The following is a 20,181-nucleotide window of genomic DNA, read 5'->3' as shown; positions in this document are numbered from 1 at the left end:
GGGAATAATCTCACCTGAATAATTGCAGACAGCTGTTCTCAGTCACTGAACTTTGGTAGATTAATATTTTGAATATTTTTTTGTTGTTGTTATGATTTTTGTGTATTCTCTACTCTTTGTGTTACGACTTCCTACATGTAAAACCCTAATTGGTTTTTTGCTACCTTGTTTTAATAAATAATATATGGGGAGTTAAGTATGTTTTTGTGTTGAGGAATTATTAAATCCATTACAATTGAACGTTACATTCTTGGTCAGTTATGATTTTTTTTTTCTTTTATGCCATACACTGTGGATATAGTAAGCTGAATTCTACTTTTGAGTTTATCCCACCACTCAGGACCACTTCTCTTCTTTGCAGTAAATGCTTCCACTATCATCCGTAGAGTGGCAGTATCACAGTACTGTTATTTTATTAAATAATTATCACTAAAAATTGAGAAATCCCAAAAAAAGAATTGTATAAAAACAGGTAAAAAAATATAATACAGATATATTGATGAGAAAACAAACAAACAGACAAACAAAAGACCAACAAACCACGAACTGAGTTCCTATAGGTTTTAATTTATTAAATTAGCTTTGCTTTTTTCCCTGTTTTACAATGAGTTCATGTTTCTTCTTCAACTTTTCAGGCACAGGTACCTTTGGGCGTGTCCACCTGGTGAAGGAAAAAATGGCCAAACGTTACTTTGCACTGAAAGTAATGAGCATTCCTGATGTCATTCGACTGAAGCAAGAGCAACATGTGCACAATGAAAAGTCAGTCTTGAAAGAAGTCAGCCACCCCTTTTTGATCAGATTGTAAGTTGTTGTGTTTTTTTTAGTTCATTTAACTCATATATGAGTGCAGTTAAAGTGTTCCGGAGTCTCATTGCAAGTTCTTATGTACTTAACAAACACCAAGCATTTAATTTCTATTATGTAGTCTAGACTAAAATAGACTTCAGACTGAAGTGTTTATTATAGAAGAATCAAGAATTTAAAATCAAGAGTCACGATTTAAACTTTTTTTTACTCTGCCTCTTATTTTCATACTGCAGAAGAGAAATTTTCTTAAGTGAGGGGAAAATACTAATGAAGAAATGTTAGGATTGGTCATCAAAATGACTTCTAAAATGATTCTTGATGTTAGAATGGTGAGAAAATAAGTATTTCTACATATATATGTCTTATAGGTAACTAAACCTCTGGGTAATTGCACAGTTGATTTTCATTTATGTTTTCTCATGCATGGATACAGGGCCATTGACCAACATTTGTTTTTGCATTTACCTGCCTTAATCAGTTTTACATAAAATTAGACAAAATTAGCCTTAGTTAATTTTTAGCTGCAGGGAGTATAGCTTCCTCCCAAGGCTAAGAGAGTATCAGAGGGAAAAGAAGAGGCAAGAGCATGGTAGTCATCTGAAAGATGGAAGGAGCCCTGCAGGAGGAGGCTTTTTCCCTGGAGTGCTGTTGCTTTTTCCAGCATTATGATGCTATTAGTTTCTAGCCAGTGCTCAGAAATCCAATGTGTGGCGTAGTATCAGTAAGATGAGTTCTAGCATTTGTGGAGTTTGAGATGCATGCAGGAAAGCAAGATGGAGAGACTGTGTAAATCTGGTTAGACTGGTTAAAATACAGACAGAACGGGGGGAACAGGTTTTTATGTGTATGTCTATGTATCAGTAAAGTAGGTAGAGGTACAGAGTTCTTTATCTGTTATCACAGTAATAGGGAAATATGTTTGTTTTAAAATGGTAGGATATTCTTCAAGATGGTACTAGATACTTATTTTCCTCTCAACTATTGAGTTACATTTGAGTGTGTGGTATATGAGTTGTTTAATGTGGGTGGAAAGAAAAACAACTTAGTTTTAGGGAATGTGAGAGAGAAGATTCTTGTATTCTGTAATGAAGCATTTAAAAGTCACATGGGCTGATTTTCTTTCTTCCTTAGCTGCTCTTTACTGCGCTCTAGTAATGAATGTACCACAATAATAGTTCTTAAATTAAAGGCAATAGTCTGAGGAATGAAAGGTACTTAGCATTAGGTTAATTCTGAGGCACAGAAATGTTTTGCTGTAATTTTTTCTTTTCTATTGCTTTTGTTAAAGATACTGTAGAAGACCAAGCACTGTGATTTGATGCTTTAATTCAGGTTGTATATTTCCAGGGAGGAAGGGATAGGAGAGGGGAAGTGGACTCTTTGGTGTCCTGTTTGTGAACATTTTGTCATAAATATCTTTACAAAAGCATATTCTGCTCACCCCCCATCACTTTGGCAATATTTGATTAAATAAAATGCAAGGTGTGTAAGAATTGTCTGGGCTTAGCAGACTGGCAGGATATACCTGTGTTATACAGTGCAATGAAGTCTATCAGTTAGGTTTTCTTTCTTGGCCTGTGCTGTGCACATCCTGAACTAACTGGTTAACTTTTCAGGTTAATAAGTTGGCTACTTGAATGTCTGTTACGTAATCCTGATAGATTATTTTAAATATTTATTTAATATTTGTGGAATAGGAACTATAAATTAATTGTGTACGTAGTTGGGGCAACGGATATAATTTTACAGAAATTTACTTCTAAAGACAATAAGAGAGATAATTTGTTTATTCAATAAAATAATATTTTTATTACAGATTTTGGACCAACCATGATGATCGGTTTTTATATATGTTAATGGAATATGTGCCAGGAGGAGAACTTTTTAGTTACCTGCGCAACATGGGGCGTTTCAACAACAGCACAGGACTGTTTTATTCTGCAGAAATTATTTGTGCAATAGAATACCTGCACTCCAAAGAAATAGTTTACAGAGACTTAAAACCTGAAAATATTTTACTAGATAAGGAAGGACATATCAAGCTTACTGATTTTGGATTTGCTAAAAAACTGGTGGATAGGTAAGTAGGTTTTTGTTATGGTAATTACATTTTTGCGTGTTAAACAGTTGAAAGAAAAAAAGTTTGATTTCAGAACTCAGGATTTCATGTAATACTCCATGTGGTTCACAGACGTCAAATCCTTTAATGTGAAGAATATGATAGTCTTAAAATGGCCACATGGAAACCACCACCTTAGGTATAACTAGAATATCACAGATAAGCTACCATAGAAAAATATTTTTATATGACTAGTTTTGTTACATTTAAGTTTTCAGCAGTAGCCTTGGGTAAAGGGAGTTCAGTGAAGTAATATGAGCAAATGTTGAGATATGTACATCAGTATGTTAAATGGGACATTAATATTCTATATATATGTTGAAGTGCTAGAAGTTTTGTAACTCGTGTTTCCTTCTGCTTTCCTTTTAGAGAGATTTTTGAAATGTGAGAATAACATTTTAAAGCTGAATACTGTGTTTTCACTATCCTGTTGCTAAAACGAAACTGCAAAGTCTAGACAGAAACAATAAGGCCAGCTTCAGAAGTGATTTATTTACCTTCAACTTCTACAGTACTGTCAACCTTCTGTCCGTTTTACTAGTGTATGTAAACTTTTTGATAATGCAGAGGTGGTTTTTCCTTAGTGATTTTTCTCTTCTCTCCATTTGAACTACTCTTCCAAGATTATAATACATGTTCCTAAGAGGAAGCAAGAGCTGTCACTGGGATTCAAAAAACAGGGAAGAAAAAACTAGCCTGTCATATTAGAAAAGCAGTGTGACAAAGTTTGGTATTATGCCCTTGAGATGCCTTTTGAGGGAGACAATATCTGATTGTTCTAGTTGAGGCAGCCTAGTAAGCGAGTTCGTTCTCATCCTCTTCACCCATCTGTTTACCTGTTTCATGCTGCTTTTGCCATCAGTTCAGGGGGTGTGTGTGTGAAATTCCACAAGATCAATTTGAAATGAAGGTGGATCTGAGGAAGCTACTCTTAATGGATCCCTTATGAAGTAAAACTCAGATGAGAAAAATTAAATGGTGTTATGGAGGTCATAAAGGTTGCTTCCCTATGGGTTACATGTTCGGTGCTGGGTTGCCTCGGCACAGAAGAATGGTAGGCAACTAAGAAGTATGCTTGTTCTAGTCACCCTTAAGGTCTAAAAGTCTGTTTTAAAACCACAGCATTTTAATATCAACATGTTTGATTGAATTCAGTTTCCACTGGGCAAGCAGATAGGTCTACAAATGTTGTCGCTTTTTTATTTTTTATTTAAATTAAAATAACTTTTTGCAGGAAGAGGTAAGGCTACTTCTTCCGTGTAAGAAAGCAGAATGATCTGTTTATGAGACATTTTCATATAAATTCTTACAACTTCCTTTTTACACGTAGATACTGCCACTTAGTGGTTATTCTTAATTTGTACTTCTGTGGGCTTTAAGGCAATGCAGAAGTAACCTTTCATTAAACAAGGTGATAGTTCACATCAGGGTATATTTTTCAATCTGGAAGGTGAATCTTTAAGAGTACATTTGTTCCAATACATTTTAGGACATCAAAAGTAATTACCACTACTGGTTTTTAATTATTTTTTTTGCATCCTATATTGCTGAGGTGGCAGTGAAGTTGATCAATTTGTGCTGAATTGAATCACAAAACACTATAATAGTTTTATATTCTTAGCTGATTTACCTATAAATGTACAACAGGTATTACAAAGAACAAAAAAAATGGAAGGAGCAAGGACTTTATCAGTTAGAGCACAGGTAGTTACCTATGAAAGTCTGGTTTGGCTTTTTGTGTTGCGTTTGTTTGGGTTTGTTTCTTTGTTTGTTGGTTTGTTTTTTTCAATCTATGTAGTATTCTTCCCACTAGCTGTAGTCATTTTTACAAAGGTGTTTTTGTCACTGTAAAAATACACAGTTGTCAGCAGTTTATCCACTAATGCACTCCAGTAGGTTAGTTTGTTTCATAGACTATTTGATCAATTTTTATGCATGACAAACATGTGTACACATGAACATTTTGTGTATATATGTGAGTGTGCATATATGTGTGTATACAGTGTATATGAATTGTGAAAATAAAACACAAAGTATATATGTTTTTCAAACAGCTCTGAGAAAGCCTGCCACTTAGGGCCAACAAATGTATTCCTAGAGGAGAGAAGACATGATATGTAAAATAAAACATGGTCTGCAGAAGACCTTCAATACAATTACACATTCTTGATACATAGTACTTCTCATGAATGATTCTCTAGTTGCTTAATTGAGATTTTTCTGCAGATGTTTTCCTTTCTTTCCATTACCATGTGTGAAAGGGTGAAGTGTTCACCATGTCTATCTACACTTAAGCTGCTCTTTAGAGAGAGTGGCTGGCTTAGAGCTCGTGTTCCCACTGTGAGAAGCAGCCTGTACATTTACCTTCTTATTGGTACATTTTGTCTGAAGGGCTAGTCTGTATTTATTTTTTTTCTAGAGAAAGAGGAAAGACGGAGGTTTTCTTGTCCCCTTCTGTTCCTTGTTGATAATATCACTCTGTTTGTCCTTGTTCCTCCCTTTTTGGTTATAGTGAAATTTATTTTAAAAAATCTAGATTTTTCTCCAAAACGGTGTGTCTTTGCCTCAGCTGCTGTTTATTTCTTCTCTTTTCCGCCTTGGTGTTGCTTAACTGAAGACAACCTTTTCAGTTTCTTCTAAGTACAGTCACATAAAATTAATGTGCCGTTACTTTAAAAAAAAAAAAAAAAAAGGCAACATCAAGAAAAAAGATGGGGAGGGGGTGTTTATAAATGACTGTTACCTGAAGGATGAAGAAAATATTTGCTTCGAACTTTATTGCCATTACATTTTTTGATCTTTCGTTTTCTGGAAAGCATATGCCACTTTTTGAGTACTGTGTATCCATTAAACATGTTTCTGATCTTTTTCACTTTTTTTTTTTTTTGGTTTGGTAGGTTTGTTAATTTCTGTGTTCTTTCAGGGAAGCACAAAACTAAACTTCATAGAAGTTTATATTTTTTATGCACAGATTTCACTCAGAATGTTATGAAAGTTTCAGGTAAAGTTAGGACTTTTTTTTTTTTTTTTTGAGGAATGTTATTTGCTGTTAATTTTAGTTTGTTCAGTTTACATTCCTCAAAAAAACCCAAACCATGAAAGGCTTCCTAGAAACTTGAGAAGTGGTTAACTTTAAAGATACGGGGGATACTTTTGCACTGTTGCTTAAGCTGGATGTGCCTCATGACTGATCTGCAGAGTGGATTGAAGAGAAAAAGCAAAACAAGACGCAGCAAGTCTTGTTTGCAAAGTGTAGTGTTTGTCACTGTAGAAGCAAGTATGTCTTGCAGGACGAACTTTTGTGGGCTGGAAACAAAGCAATCTCCATTGAATAGAGCTATGGAGAAACTTCCAGAAGAGAATGCGAAAAAAGAGATCGTTGTGAATTTCTGGCTCATATGCAAGAAGCCTGTTAAGGGACTACAGAGGCGGATGCTGAAGAGTGTAGAATGCTAAAATACATTAACCATCGATACTTAACTTCCTCAAATAATGCTGTTAACAAGTCCCACAAATACTATTTTACGGCTTATCTTTGTGACCAGAGTAGATTCTTTATTTTAATGTTTTAAAATTACATGTTAAACCTTACCAACTATTGCTTACCTGTAGTTCAGCTTTTATCTTGAAAACCCAGAACAGTGGACTCTTTGTAGCAGTTTGAAGGAAACAGTCTATTCTTATTTTTCTGCTTTTATAGTTTATCTTCAAAAGGATGATCTGGATTTTCGGTTGAATATGCAACGGTCATGAAATAGAAATGATAAAAAAATACTTAGGACTATTTCATCTTTTCATAGAATTTACTTGATGCATTTTCTGAAAAAATAAATAGTTTGTTTCATGATCAACAAAAGAGGAAATACAAGTCATGATCTTATGGCACAAGTACACAGCTTGACAGAAAATTTGAGTTTCCTCCAAGTTTTTGTATAGTTAGTAAAAATAAATATCTTGATTGAAATTAGGAGAAGTGTATGAGCTGCTGGTGGTAATAGATTTTATTTCCTAGTGCAGCTAGGAGACTTCAAGTTATGTTGGCCTTTCCTTAATTTGTAGTTTTCGTTTTGCTTGAATAAAAAAGACCTTGTTATTAATCTGTGTGGTAATCAAGGGTCATTTGGGTTATATTGTCACCAGCAAATTATGTCATCCTGGAAGTCATGGTCAAATATGAGACTGACTTTTTTTTTTGTGTAAATGACCTTGATAAGGGATGAAAACCACCGAAGTCTGCATCTTTGCTGAATTTGTGCGTTCACAGTGAGGAAAGGATGACCATTGTGGTGTATTGTCCCACAAACCATCTAGCTTGTCCATTGAAACGGATGTGCCTTCTCTGGGTGCTTTACGTGTACAGCCCTTCTTCCCAAATAGAGTAAAACTGGCAGCTGCTTTATTTACAGAGCTGAGCTGGCTAAATCAGTATAAATCCAAAAGCCATAGGATGAATTGTAATACAGCTTTTTCAGTTTTGGGGAGGGGGCACTGTTTGGTTTTAAAAGACAACAAAGCTTTGCTGTTTTTCTTGATTACAAGCTTTGCTTGATTTCTTGATTCTTTCTTCTGATCTAGGCAACTGCTAGATGGCAGTAGTGTTTAAAGCAGTGTTGTAGGAAATAATTTCTTCAGTGTGCTTGATTTGGAAAATGAGTTTATATTTTCTAGCGATGAAAATTATGCCACTCTTTTATGATAAAAATTAAAGTAGTATTCTTTATGCTAATGAATGTAATTTCAAGAACCATGGAACACTTGAGTGCATAGTGTGTCTAATGCATTCTGACAGTTTAACTGGAGTAATTTAGCTTTTGCCATCTTAAAATCAAGCTTAAAGAAATTCAAGTCTGTGCATCAGAAGTCTTCATTTCAAGTCTTGACAGACTGTAGAGCTCCTCTTCCTTGATCTTAAGTATTTTTATGAACCAAGGATAAAGCTTAAAAGACAAAACAAAACAAAAAAACCCAAAAGCTCTGTCTAAAATAATTCTGCAATTTCAGAAAAATGTTTTACTTAATCTCTAAAAAAAAAAAAAATGCTGACAGTCTGAGATTCCATAAGATGCATCTTGAATGTCCATTTGTGGTTAGGAAAATAAGGTTTGTTAAGTTTAGCAGAACAGTGGTTGGAAAAACTAGAAGTTGAAACAAGTACTTACTACTTCTGAAGGTGATTGCTGTTCATCTTAGTGCATTTGTTCAGGACCATGTTACAGTTTTGATTGGAGAAGCTTCTTCCTTCACTCAGAAATAAAAGAATTAGAGTTTCTTTTGCTTCAAGTTAGAAATTGTGTGCAGTGACCATTCATTTTGTGACTATATTATTTGTCGTATCTTACTAAAACTCTTCTTAAAATGCAATATTCTTTTTTTTTTTGTTTCTTATTCTGTGCTGTTATTTCATCCTCTCTTGAACTGGTGAGCAATTTTTCAAAGTTTCATCTTACGACATGTTATTAGGAAAGTGTAATTTATTCAAAATGAAAGCAGATTTTTTTTTCCTCCAGCACGTATTTAAACTTAAGTCAAGATAGTGAGGTCTGGCAAATTCTACATGGATATTTTTACAAAGAAGACTTGTAATTTCCGAAATAAATTTTTTCAGGATATTATTTGTTTCAAGTTGTAAATTGGTCTTTGTAAACATGAACTGCTTAGCTTTAATTTATTTCATCAATTTGAAATACACATTTCAGTTATCTAGCAATATAACACTTTTATATCCTGAGGTTACGTTAAGAAAGCCATGACTAAAAATTACATTAAAATATATCAAAAATAGTATTACTTACATATCTCACACTTGCTTAACTACACCTTGTAAGTATTTTAAATAATTAAAAATACAAAATATTTTCCTTTCAATGGATATTGTGGAAGTGATGACAGGTTACATTTCAATACTATTTGAAAAACATTACTTAGATTGTAAAAGGAATCTTACTTATGTCTGCAGCTATTTACTCATTTTAAACTATTACTTTTTTATCTCCTCCTCTTCCCTTTGTTTTTTCTAAACAAAAATTTTTCCTTTTGCTGGAAAAGGCCAACAAGTTTGCCTTTTGCTGGGCCTGTCAGAAGTAGTCCATGAACTCCCAGGGTCTGCAGCTTACAGGGTGAAAAATAGTTTCAAAGCAACGTATAGCCTAATGGATAGAGTACCATACCAGCAGTTGTGAAAGTCAGTGCACAGATATTTCCTGCAGCCAAGAAGTTTCTTAATTCCCATATATCTCTATTACAGGAGAACTGAGGAGCATCATCAAAGCAGTCTTTTTAGATCTTGTAGAGATCTTTCTTTTTTCTCTTGTTCCTGTATACAATAAACACATAAGTATATGTTGGGCACTTCCTATTTGTGTGTTTGGTTTTTTCCATCACTGTTATTTCAGTTTCACTTCAGTCTACTTTTGTTGTTTGTTTTGTGGGTTTTTTTCTTCTTTTCCTCTCAGGACGTGGACACTCTGTGGCACTCCTGAGTACCTTGCTCCGGAAGTTATACAAAGCAAAGGCCATGGAAGAGCTGTGGATTGGTGGGCCCTAGGAATTCTTATATTTGAGATGTTGTCAGGGTAAGTGATAATAATTACTGTATCACAGCAATATTATGTAATATAGTATTACAGGATTCTTTACTAGTTCTATTTACAATATTAGGAATAGCATATTTGGGCTAAAATTATTATTGATGTACCAGTTTAATTTCTACTTCTGAAGAAAGCAATTGGGAAGCAAAAGAGCGTATATCACTGTTGTTATGAAGATTTGTTAATTTTAGAAGTTTGTTCTTTTTAGTGTGTTTTGGTTTGTGGTTTTTGTTTTGTTTTGTTTGTTTGTTTGTTTTTTAACAGCTGCTCTCTTCCTCATGGGTTTTGGAAATTCAGGTTTTGTTGAAGTTTAGATTCGTATACATAAAATTGTGTACATTTAAAGACTGCCAATTTTCTTTGAAACTTTGTAATTAATTTCTAGTACAGTGAAATAATGCAGCGGGAGCTTTGGTCTGTTAAAATGCATGGTGGCAAGTAGGAAGACTTTCATTAGTACAGCTTGTATTACTAGTGAGCACTGGTTTTGTTTAAACGAAAGAAAAAAGAACAGGAAAAACCTTAAAGGGTCTGTTTGGAAATCAGTTTGCTCAAATGCTGCTTTTGGTGTTTTGGAATTTGCTTGATAAGTGATGTTTCCCAAAAATATAAATTCAAACTGAAGAGAGCCTTTCTGGCATTAATATAATTAATTGTTTCTGACTTTAAGTATTAGGTAGGTAAAAGTAATTGTCTTAATTTGTTCTGATTTCATAAAGAAATACTGTTTTCAGTAGAAGAAGTAACTGATTTAGGGAGAATTAAAAATTCTGCTTGTGTCCTGAACAAGACATCCACAAGTTTTTCCTTGTTTGTTGTCTTGGCAACACGTCTTGAAGGTTTAAAAAAAAAAAATAAAAATTTTGAAAGACATCAGTTTTGCCATGATTGGTGCAGCAGAGCAAATGCAGGTGAAAGCAAGTCTTTCATAGCTTTGGAAGAAACATGGTATATTTCATCAGTTTTGGTTTCATATTTGTTAGAACTTTTCAGTACCAGGCCCACTGTGCTCCTCTGTGCCTTCTCGTTCCCTGAGTGTATGTCAGGTTGCCCCTACGGCCTTTCATTCTGGATCTGCTGCATCATAGAAGGGTCAGAACAAAACCATCCTTGCATAGATTTATTTTGCCTTTTTTCTAAACACTACTGGCAGTTTAGGGTAACTTTGGGGACTCTTCTGGTGTTTTGACAAGCTCATCAGATTGCCTGAGCAGAGAGTTCCTCTGATGGATGATCGCTTCAGAGCTCTAGTCCATTGCATGTGTTTGCTGTGAAGAAGTCCACCCAGTAGCATCAAAACTTTATCCCAGGACAGCATTGCTGCCCACTGCTTGCTTTCTTAATGTCCTGAAGACTTGCATATGCATTTACTTTGAATCTCAAGGTAATTTCTGGACAGAAAAAGCATAAAAATGGACTAATAGTTCCCAACTGTCCCAGGCAGGCTTGGCTGACTGGTCTAATAAAAAGTTGTTATTTATGTAGGCTGATCTGTGCAGCGGCCAGGCTTCACCTTTTTTCTACTGCTCCCTGTAAGGGTGAGTGGCCCAAGTTGGTCAAGGGAATCCTTCTTGGAGGGATGAAAGGAGCAAGAAATTCCCAGCAGCCTTGTTGCCAGTAATCTTAGTCCTAGACAGCATGAAGACTATAGATAAAACTGTCTGGTGTTGTAACATGAGCACAGGTGCTGCAGTCTCCCAGCTGCAGTCTGAGTGATTTACCTTCCTGCCACTGCCCTCTGGTCTGTGTGGTCTCAGTGTAAGTGGATATTGGGCATTTTTCCTTTCTGTGCCTTATAGAGATGTTGATAGGATTCTCTCTACTAAAGCAATAACAGAAACATGGTTTCCAAAGTTAACATGTTGACTACAGGTGATAGTCAAGCAAGATCTCACCGCTGGAGTCAGTGAGACCTCAAGACTGCAGAGTGCTGAAGTATGACTGCTATATATTCTACTGGAGTATGACCGATATATGTTCTTCATAAAAAAAGGGAACAGCTGCAATCATTTCTATGTAGGGTCTTCTATGTCCTGATGCTGTCTGGCTCAAGTGAGATCTGAATTCCCCCAAGCTTAATATAAGCGCTTTGGCTATAGACACTCATAAGCAATAGAGATAAATTATACATTTCTAAAAGGCAACTGAGATCTTATATAGGCTGATGGACAGAGCAGCTGTCTGCTGCAAGTGATTTTGTAGTGGCTTTTACTGCAGTATTTGTTTAAACATGCTCTTTTTGTAGGGTAAAAGAGCATAGGATGCTTCTTTTTATTTTTTAGTGTTGGGGTGGAGTCCCCATCCAGAGCTGCCATAGGGACTCCACCCAAGTTAGTTACTTTGATTTTTTTTGTCTGGATTGGGTTTTTGGTTTGGTTTTGGTTTGGTTTTTTTTGTGGGGAAGAGGGCGGGGCAGACAGATGAATACTGCTTGCCTAGGATTTTTAAGATTCTGGGGTTTTGGGGGTTAAGGTGGCAGGGACTGTGGCTTGTGTGTGTTTTCTTTATGAGGGCAGGTTGTCACACAGGGCATATGCTTTTAGCATTTTATCAGCTTTGTGCTGTTATTAGCAGTAGTGTTTTAAAATGTTTTGCCTCACCAACTCAAGATGCAGCTTGAAATTTACTACAAAGGCTTTTAATGCAAAAACAGTCCTAGGTAGCTTTATCCCTTGAAATTCAAAGAAGATTTATTATTATTTGAAGGTGAACAAAAGCTAACTTCAAGAGTAGGTTATTGTCTGCGAGCAAATTACTTAAGACATTTGGTAGTTATTTGCTGAAGTTACTCTCTCTGAACCCCAAAAGCAGTTGAAAAGAATTGGTAGGTGTGTGTGTAAGGAAGTGGTCTCTCTAAAAACAAACAAACAACCCACATTTTCCTGTTCTACAATGGCTTATTTCTCTAGCTTAATCCCTAGAGGTCCACAGAATTCTAGTTCTGCACATACTAGACTTAAGGCAAGGTCCCATGTAGGCTTAAGATAGTAAAATATAGGAAGAGAAAATGACAGGGAGAAACAGTGATGAGAAGAAATCTTTACAGAATTTACAGAAGATTAGTAATATCAAGTTCATAGAGTTAATCTGAACAAGCTAACCAAACAGTCAATAGAAAGAGTTGAAAGATCTATTTATTTTGAGTAAACGTGTTCTGTTACAGTCTGCCATAGAGGAAAATATACTTGCTAGTTAACATTAGATGTGTTAGGTCATGATTGTACTGTCATCAGATGTATAGCTAACTGAATTGTCTCATTTAATGAGGTCTTTGTGTTCTTCATTTTTGCTTTGGTGGTCATATGTGATGTGCTGGTCTATCGTTTTAGGTAGCTAATAGTTCCTGTCTACGGTTTCATATTCTCAGTCCTGTGTGTTTTCCCTTGTGGTTTTAAGTCTTCTCTTCTTCATTGCTAAAACTATCTGTTATCTTTGGGCCCAGTGTCGGTGCCATTGTTATGCATCAGTTAGCAAAAGGAATGGTTTGCAGCTGTTGTCCCATATGGATAGTTTGTTTTTTGTTGGTTTTTTTTAGCTTATTTTCAGTTGGTGGGAAGAAAAGGCAGCTGTTTGTTATGGTGTGAAGACAGTCTGAAACCCAAGGCAGGGTTTGTTGATTTATTAAGTAGTTTCTAGCACAATACTTGCTTTGTTTTGTCTAAAATCTGTGCTGTACAGAAGATTAACACAAGTAGTATCAGAGTCAAGTAATTTGGTTTGTACGTAAGAAAACTATATAGTCTTTCAAAGCTATTCTCATTTTGCATACAGTTCAAATGCACTTTAAGCAGTAATGCCATTAAATTATTATATAGCCAAGTGTGATTTAAATTTATCTCAAGAATTCTAGACATGGCAATTCCAGATTTTCAAAGTGGGAAAGCGAAGACCAATTTAAACGTGTGTAAATACATAAAAACTTACCCATACTTATTCTTGATTTTGCACCTCAGTAGTGTACAGAATGTTTGGAGATGGAGGAAAAAAGCAGTAATGCCATTAAATTATTATATAGCCAAGTGTGATTTAAATTTATCTCAAGAATTCTAGACATGGCAATTCCAGATTTTCAAAGTGGGAAAGCGAAGACCAATTTAAACGTGTGTAAATACATAAAAACTTACCCATACTTATTCTTGATTTTGCACCTCAGTAGTGTACAGAATGTTTGGAGATGGAGGAAAAAACCCTTGCCTTTCCTGCCAGTCTGCCTACTGCAGCTGGCATCTTTGTAGTACATAGTTACAAAGTCTCATTCTAATTGCTTTATGTGTTTATAGATGCTAATATGCAATAACAAATACAAAATTGGTAATTGAGTGTACTGTTTGTCAACTTGCTTTGGAGAATGTGAAGGACATAATGTTGCATGACTAAAAAATAAACCTTATATAGTGTCTCTGGTGTGGGAAAATTTTATTCATGTTAAATATCAATTGCATTTTCCTTGTTCTTTAGTGTCAAAGCAGGAATTTGTAAAAACACAAATATTTTTTTCATGAAATTCTTATATTTTCCTATTTCTTCTATCTGAGACTACTCAGTTTTTCAAAATGAAGCTACTCTGGCTTTCTGAACAACACCAACAAATGTTCTTCAGTCTTTCCTTAACCAGACAGTTTTGTCATGCTTTTCTGTGCTTTGAAGTATTACCTTTTTTACCTTACACATACGATAGCTTTACTTAACTATTCTGATGGAATTTGATTTTGTCTGTGGCTGCATTTTACAGTATTACAAGGGAAATGCTAATCTGTTTGAACATCAGCTGAATAATGACGAAATCAGTACTTCTGAAAACACTTACATAATGGAAATAGTGTGTAGCACTTGTTGAGGTATAAGCTAGTTTGAGTAGCATAAAATTCAAGACTGAACATGGATTGAAGAACGTTGTTTTCACTTTCACCCTTGTTTGTGCTACCAATGATTTCCAAAGCCACCAATGCTGTATTTGTGTGTACACACGCTGCTAAGTTCTCTTAGAAAGTAATTCTAAACATTAGGGAGAGATGAAAATATTTTAAACATTGGACTGTAATAGTGGTTGTGATTTATATGGTTGATATTCAAAATCCCTTTTTTTCCATTCTGTAGGGGTTTTGAGACAGAAGCATAGTAAGAGGCATGTGTTGGTCATGTTACAGAAGTCAAGGTGGGACTGAGATTAGTGAATGAGCAGTTAGTTATTCCATTCCCCTAAAAGGTTTCCTTATAACTTAATGAAGAACTTTCTGGAAAATAGTAAGTGTAGCATTTTAATTGCATCTTGATTTACTGATCATCTTGGGAAGATTATGAAGTAAGTCTGTCCAACACGAAAAGACAACTACACTTTGAGAGAATTTAATGTTCTGAACAGTCTGTCTCTTTCAAGCCTTCTCTAACAAAACATATACTTGAATTCAAAAGGTAAATAGCTGAACTGGACAATCTATTCATATGAGGGTCCTTTGACACTTTAGATAGAAACTAGTGAATAAGGATATGCCTGCGGTTACAGGAAAAGATCAAAAATGGTAATGCTGTTTTGGAAAGTATACCCTTGGGTTTTACAGAGGCAAAGCATTTTTTACTTTAACACTGAAGATTTGCTTCATAGTTGATATATTTACTGTATTAATGTAACAAAATCTCTCTTGTAGTACTTCAATTTTAATTCTGTATTCAGTGTGTTGCGTACAAAAATGTTGTTCTGTTTTGCAATAGCAGCCTTAATGTAAATTATTCTTCAAGGTGGTATTCAGTTGATGGTGCCCCACCAAAAAGAACTAGATAATCAATGATTTCTGAGAGGAATTACTATAACATAGTAACTGTTTATAAGATTTTTAGAAGTACTTTTTCTAACCTCTAAAAATTTGCTGTATTAAAATAGGTTTCCTCCATTTTTTGATGACAATCCATTTGGTATATATCAGAAGATTCTTGCTGGCAAAATAGATTTCCCGAGGCATTTGGATTTATATGTAAAGTAAGTCCATGACTCCCAACACTGTCTTTTGTATTCTAAGCACGTCTGGAGCGCTGTTCTGAAGGATCTTCACAGAAGACCAGATAACAGATTCAGATTTTTCTGAAACACCATTATGGAAAATATTTTAGATGATGTTTATTCTTTCAGTCCAAGTAAAATTATGTGTTTGGTAGACTTGAACCTGGAGATCCACTTGTAAGATAGTATCTGCCTCTCTTACTGTACTTCATATTTTGGAATATTAAACGCTTTTCCACCTTGTACAAAACTTACTGGTACCAGGTTGGTACCTGGAAGAAAGAAAAGAAGATAAATATTTGGAGATAATTCAATACAAGTAAAAATTAGGAGAGCAGGAAACGAGCACTACACTGATCCTTTGTATGCATACGTACCATTTAAACCACTCTCAATGTAACTGCTTGAAATAACTCTCTGATGCTTCAGAGTTTCAGTGTAAAATCAACTTCCACTTCTGACAGCAGGGTCCCAGTTCAATATGCAGTCTTATGTATACATATGTGGATTTTATTCACAGTATTTTCCAGTCGTTACAGGTAAATTGCAGATGAAATGCTTTCTTTCGGATTTAAAAATTCCATAATTGAAATAGTTGTTAGTAAACATTAGAACAGAGGAAGTGCAATTTTAAACCTGGAGTTTCTCCTCAGAAGCAAAGATGATTGAGCTGGTGAGGACAAGAAGTTATTCGTACATTCCCAGGTTAATCATTCAAGGTGTTTTGAAGAAGAGACCTTAGAGATGGCACTTGCTTACTGTCACAACTAGGTGAATAGATAAAATATTGTATGGCAAATGCAAAGAAATCTGTCAAACTTTTCTGAACTTTTTATGAATTCTCTTGCAAAAGTAATGATGTGAGGAGGATTTTTTAAGCCTCCGTTGAATCATCAGGTGCACTGAATCAAGCATGTCTACATCACCTTAGGCTGATTAGTGTCTCATATTTGTGTCTGTTCTTAACAGAGTTTTCCCTTACTATCTCTATGCTGTTTCCAGTTTAGTGTAGTCTCATTGTGTGATCTTCCTAACCCAGTCTGTCTTGGGAAGAAAACTGCCTCACATACTATTGTGTGGACTGAAGTATAAGAGTGTGACCAGAAGATGAACAGCTCAAATTAGGTTATGATCACTAGCAGCCTTTCTACATGGCGAAATTATTTAAAAGTAGGGATGCTGTTAGTTTCTGTTTGTGCTTGACATTCACAGACCAACACTGGTTTCTACTATCCAGAAGGTACCTTATGCTGTGAAGTTTCCTAGTTATAGTAATAAGCATGCATATGCAGGTTTTGGTCTTCAGTCTAGACATGACTCCAATGAATTGTAGGATACATTAATCAACATAGCTGCCAATACACCTCTTTTCCAGATTTTCTTATCCAGATGTTCTTTCAGTGTGTGCTTGGCAGCTCGTTCCCATTATACTTCTGCCTTTAAGGGGTCTCATGGGATTCTAGCTTGGACTTTCCTCCTTTCAGACCTTGGTTTTGGGTGAGCTCATTCATTTACATGGCTTCACTTGCTTTCTGCAGTGAGTTGCTAGCATATTGTGTCTCTCTTGTTCCATCAACCCCTCTTCCTTTTTCTAAACCACAATATGCAGAACTGCATAGTCTTTGACATCTCTGCACCGTTAGCCTAAAGCAAGTGCCAAGATTATTTTGTCCTAAGAAAACAGTCCTCTTCTTGCCTTACTTATATCCCATTTGACTTCTCTATCTTCTTCCTATCAGTTGGTATCTCAGCAAGGATGAGGACTATCTTGGGTCCTGTCACATCCAGGCTATGTCTGCAGTATTAGTGCTATGCAATGTTTATAACAATTGAACTTTACCTCTCTGCTCCTAGGAAACAAAGCTATTTTCCTTTTTGGACTCTGAGAAAACTTTTCTACCTAGATGTACCACGTAAACTTTCTGGTTGACGTTTCTCTACCTGCCTACACCCTGTCACCCTTCTACATTTTTACTTTTTGAATCTCTACCACTTTTGCTTTCCCTCCTGCTGCATGGTGTTCACTGTCTCTTAACTGTGTTGTATACCTGCTATGTGTCTTGTATAAGAGCTGTTCCTTCTGACCTGAGCTAGCATCTCTTCACATTGCTCTCTCTACTGTGTCTATTTTTTGTTAGCCGCCTTGCAATTTAATCAGATGTTTTCTCCAAGTCCTTTGTCCTGTATATGTGAAGTCCTTGACATATTTGACCATCAGTTCAGATCTCTCCTGAAGAGCAGCTTCTGCCATGATGATAATGATAATAAATTAATCAAGTAGAAATTCCAAAATAAGACTGTCCACAGAGTTTTTTGTTACTTCATTTCTGAAAAAACACAAGTATGAATTATATTCCACCTATTTCTTTGGCCACTAATGTGTTTATAAGTTATTTTTTATATTTTTTTAAATGATTTGATAAACTTTTCTTTGCAAAGAGTGTTTTGGAAAATAGCGAACGAAACATCAGTGCTACAGCAGTTTAATGGTAATTGGTTTGGAAAGACCTTGATGTAGAATTTCTTTTCCCAAGTACACACAGCAACATATTTATTGGATTGACTTTAACATGATAATTTCCAAATTCTATATTATTCTTTAGAAACTGTGTAACAAAGAAGCACTAAACTATTTATTATGTGTTTCAATTTAATGGATGTTAGTTCTACTGAATACAGCAGATGTGTTCATCTTTAGTGACAACACAATATTGCTCAGCAAGCTCCTTCTTTAACTGTTATTTTCTAAGAAGAATTTTTGAAGCAAGCCCAGAGTGATCCACTTAATGTTTTCTGGTTATATAGGAATAGGAAACTCCATGATTTATCTCTGGCCATATAGCTTGTGAGTATACTTCAGGGTTTCTGGATTTTTTTCAGTCCCACTTCTGTTTTAAAGTCTAGTTATAGCTGTTCTTGTAGGCTTCTTCATAAGGACTAGTCTTCTCTGCGGAGAATGAGAAGGAGGTATTTCTGCAAAGGTGACTGTAAAAGGAGTCAATCACATGATTTAATCTAATCCAAACATTGATTGTCTGGAAGGATCATGAGAGTTTTAAAAAATGCTTTCTACCTTGACTTTTTTATTCTCCTCTTACCTGGCAAATGAATGTTTTTCCAATTCAATTTTAGAACTATATACCTGCCAAATACGATAGCTTTTCAAACAGTCTAGCACATTCGTTCTTAGTTCACATATTCTTTGTGATTTGAAGGCTAGGTGACAGAATAGTGTTTTTGTTTTGGGATAGCAGGTGTTACAGTTCAGGATGGAGAGAGGCAAGTGTGTCATTAATACGGTTGCATTCTTTTCTGTATATAAAGCTGTTGGGTTTTTTTTAAACCTCATGCAAATTTAAAAATTTGAGTTAGCCATACTCTGTAGATCCCCAGCGTTTTAGTCAGTATTGCATCTCTCTGGTCTACTTGAGGCTATAGAAAGAAGAAGGATGGATAAACTTTTGTTATATCCTGTCATTGGTACTTTATGCAATGAGACCATAATACTATTATTCTAAAAATAAATAGCAAAATAATATTTGAGTTAAAACGTAACTGTCTATAGAAGTGTGAAGACAGATTTTTCTCTCAACTCATAAGTAATCAAACTGACTCAATAAACTGTGATACTCACTTTGATTTATGTTGGAGTTTTTTGGTGCTTAATATTTAAAGTACAGTGCTACTAAAATGGAAGTCCTTTATGTCTTAGGTTCTACTTTTAAAATGTTGATTTGACTTTATGGAGAACTGTTCAATGAAGTAGAATCTCTGCAGAGGCTTTTCATTTTCAGTGAAATTAAAGCTAGATGTTACTAGTTTTAAGCAGATGACTAACTCTTCCATGGTTTCTCTGAATATTTAGCTGCCACAGTTTTTAAATGTCAATGTATAAAATTGAGGGTGCAGCTTTATCTGTATCTTCAATATATATTAGAGTTGTATTCTGCCAAATAGATTTGAGATCCATTTTGAGGTTTGGAATGCCCGGCAAAATACAAAAATACAAAGAAAGATATAGTACTACTTGGGGAGAGCAGAAGAGGAGAGAAAGTTTTTTCTCCTTTGTTTCTTGAAGGAGTCTAAAAGGAACTTGCAAGAATTCTGCAACTTTTTTTGAGAACAGGTTATTATTTTTTATCATTCACTCTTAAGTGTCCTAAAATATGAAGGAAATGAATGAGTAAATTATACACAGTATTAGCTAGTCAAAGGGAAGTATGCTCATATTCTGTAACACTGATATAACAGTCAAATATAAATTACTTTAGTTTAACAGAGAACGTTTTCTTTACTGCAGAGACCTTATTAAGAAGCTGCTTGTGGTTGACAGGACAAGACGATTAGGAAATATGAAGGTCAGTATAAAATGTTAAGTGTAACACAGAACTTAGCACAAGGTTGAAATAATTCTGGAGGAAGGATGTAGAACAGCTCTTCTATAGCTTTTGTTTTCATAAGGAGATAATGAGGAGATAATTTAAGCATGTTTTCATAAGCCTTAAATTGAGTTGTATTTTCCCATACATTACTTCAGTTGTGCAATCCTAAATGCAAAGTTTAACTGTGTATTCTGTGTATTTCTGGAAATCATACTCCTATTGGTCTGGATTAATGCTATCCTTCATAATAGCTTCCCTCCCTTCCCCTACTCCTCTTCCCCTCCCCGC

The 20,181-nt window shown here is 35.2% G+C and overlaps 1 protein-coding gene across 1 annotated transcript in view; it reads left to right on the top strand.

Annotated features, from left to right (window-relative positions):
* Positions 1–635: 635 nt before the first annotated feature.
* Positions 636–20,181, top strand: part of PRKX (protein kinase, X-linked) — a gene marked incomplete at its 5' end in the record, with an annotated part of 27,485 nt that continues 7,939 nt past the window's right edge. The window contains 5 exons of the mRNA XM_010080551.1: positions 636–804; positions 2,627–2,890; positions 9,382–9,501; positions 15,395–15,490; positions 19,812–19,869. Coding sequence (XP_010078853.1) covers positions 636–804; positions 2,627–2,890; positions 9,382–9,501; positions 15,395–15,490; positions 19,812–19,869 — 707 coding nt within the window. The remainder of the gene's footprint in view (positions 805–2,626; positions 2,891–9,381; positions 9,502–15,394; positions 15,491–19,811; positions 19,870–20,181) is intronic.

The sequence above is a fragment of the Pterocles gutturalis genome, unplaced genomic scaffold (genome assembly GCF_000699245.1).
Source record: "Pterocles gutturalis isolate BGI_N339 unplaced genomic scaffold, ASM69924v1 scaffold21249, whole genome shotgun sequence".
NCBI lineage: Eukaryota > Metazoa > Chordata > Aves > Pterocliformes > Pteroclidae > Pterocles > Pterocles gutturalis.
The sequence above is the reverse complement of the archived record's forward strand: the minus strand, read 5'-3'. Positions and strand labels throughout refer to the sequence as shown.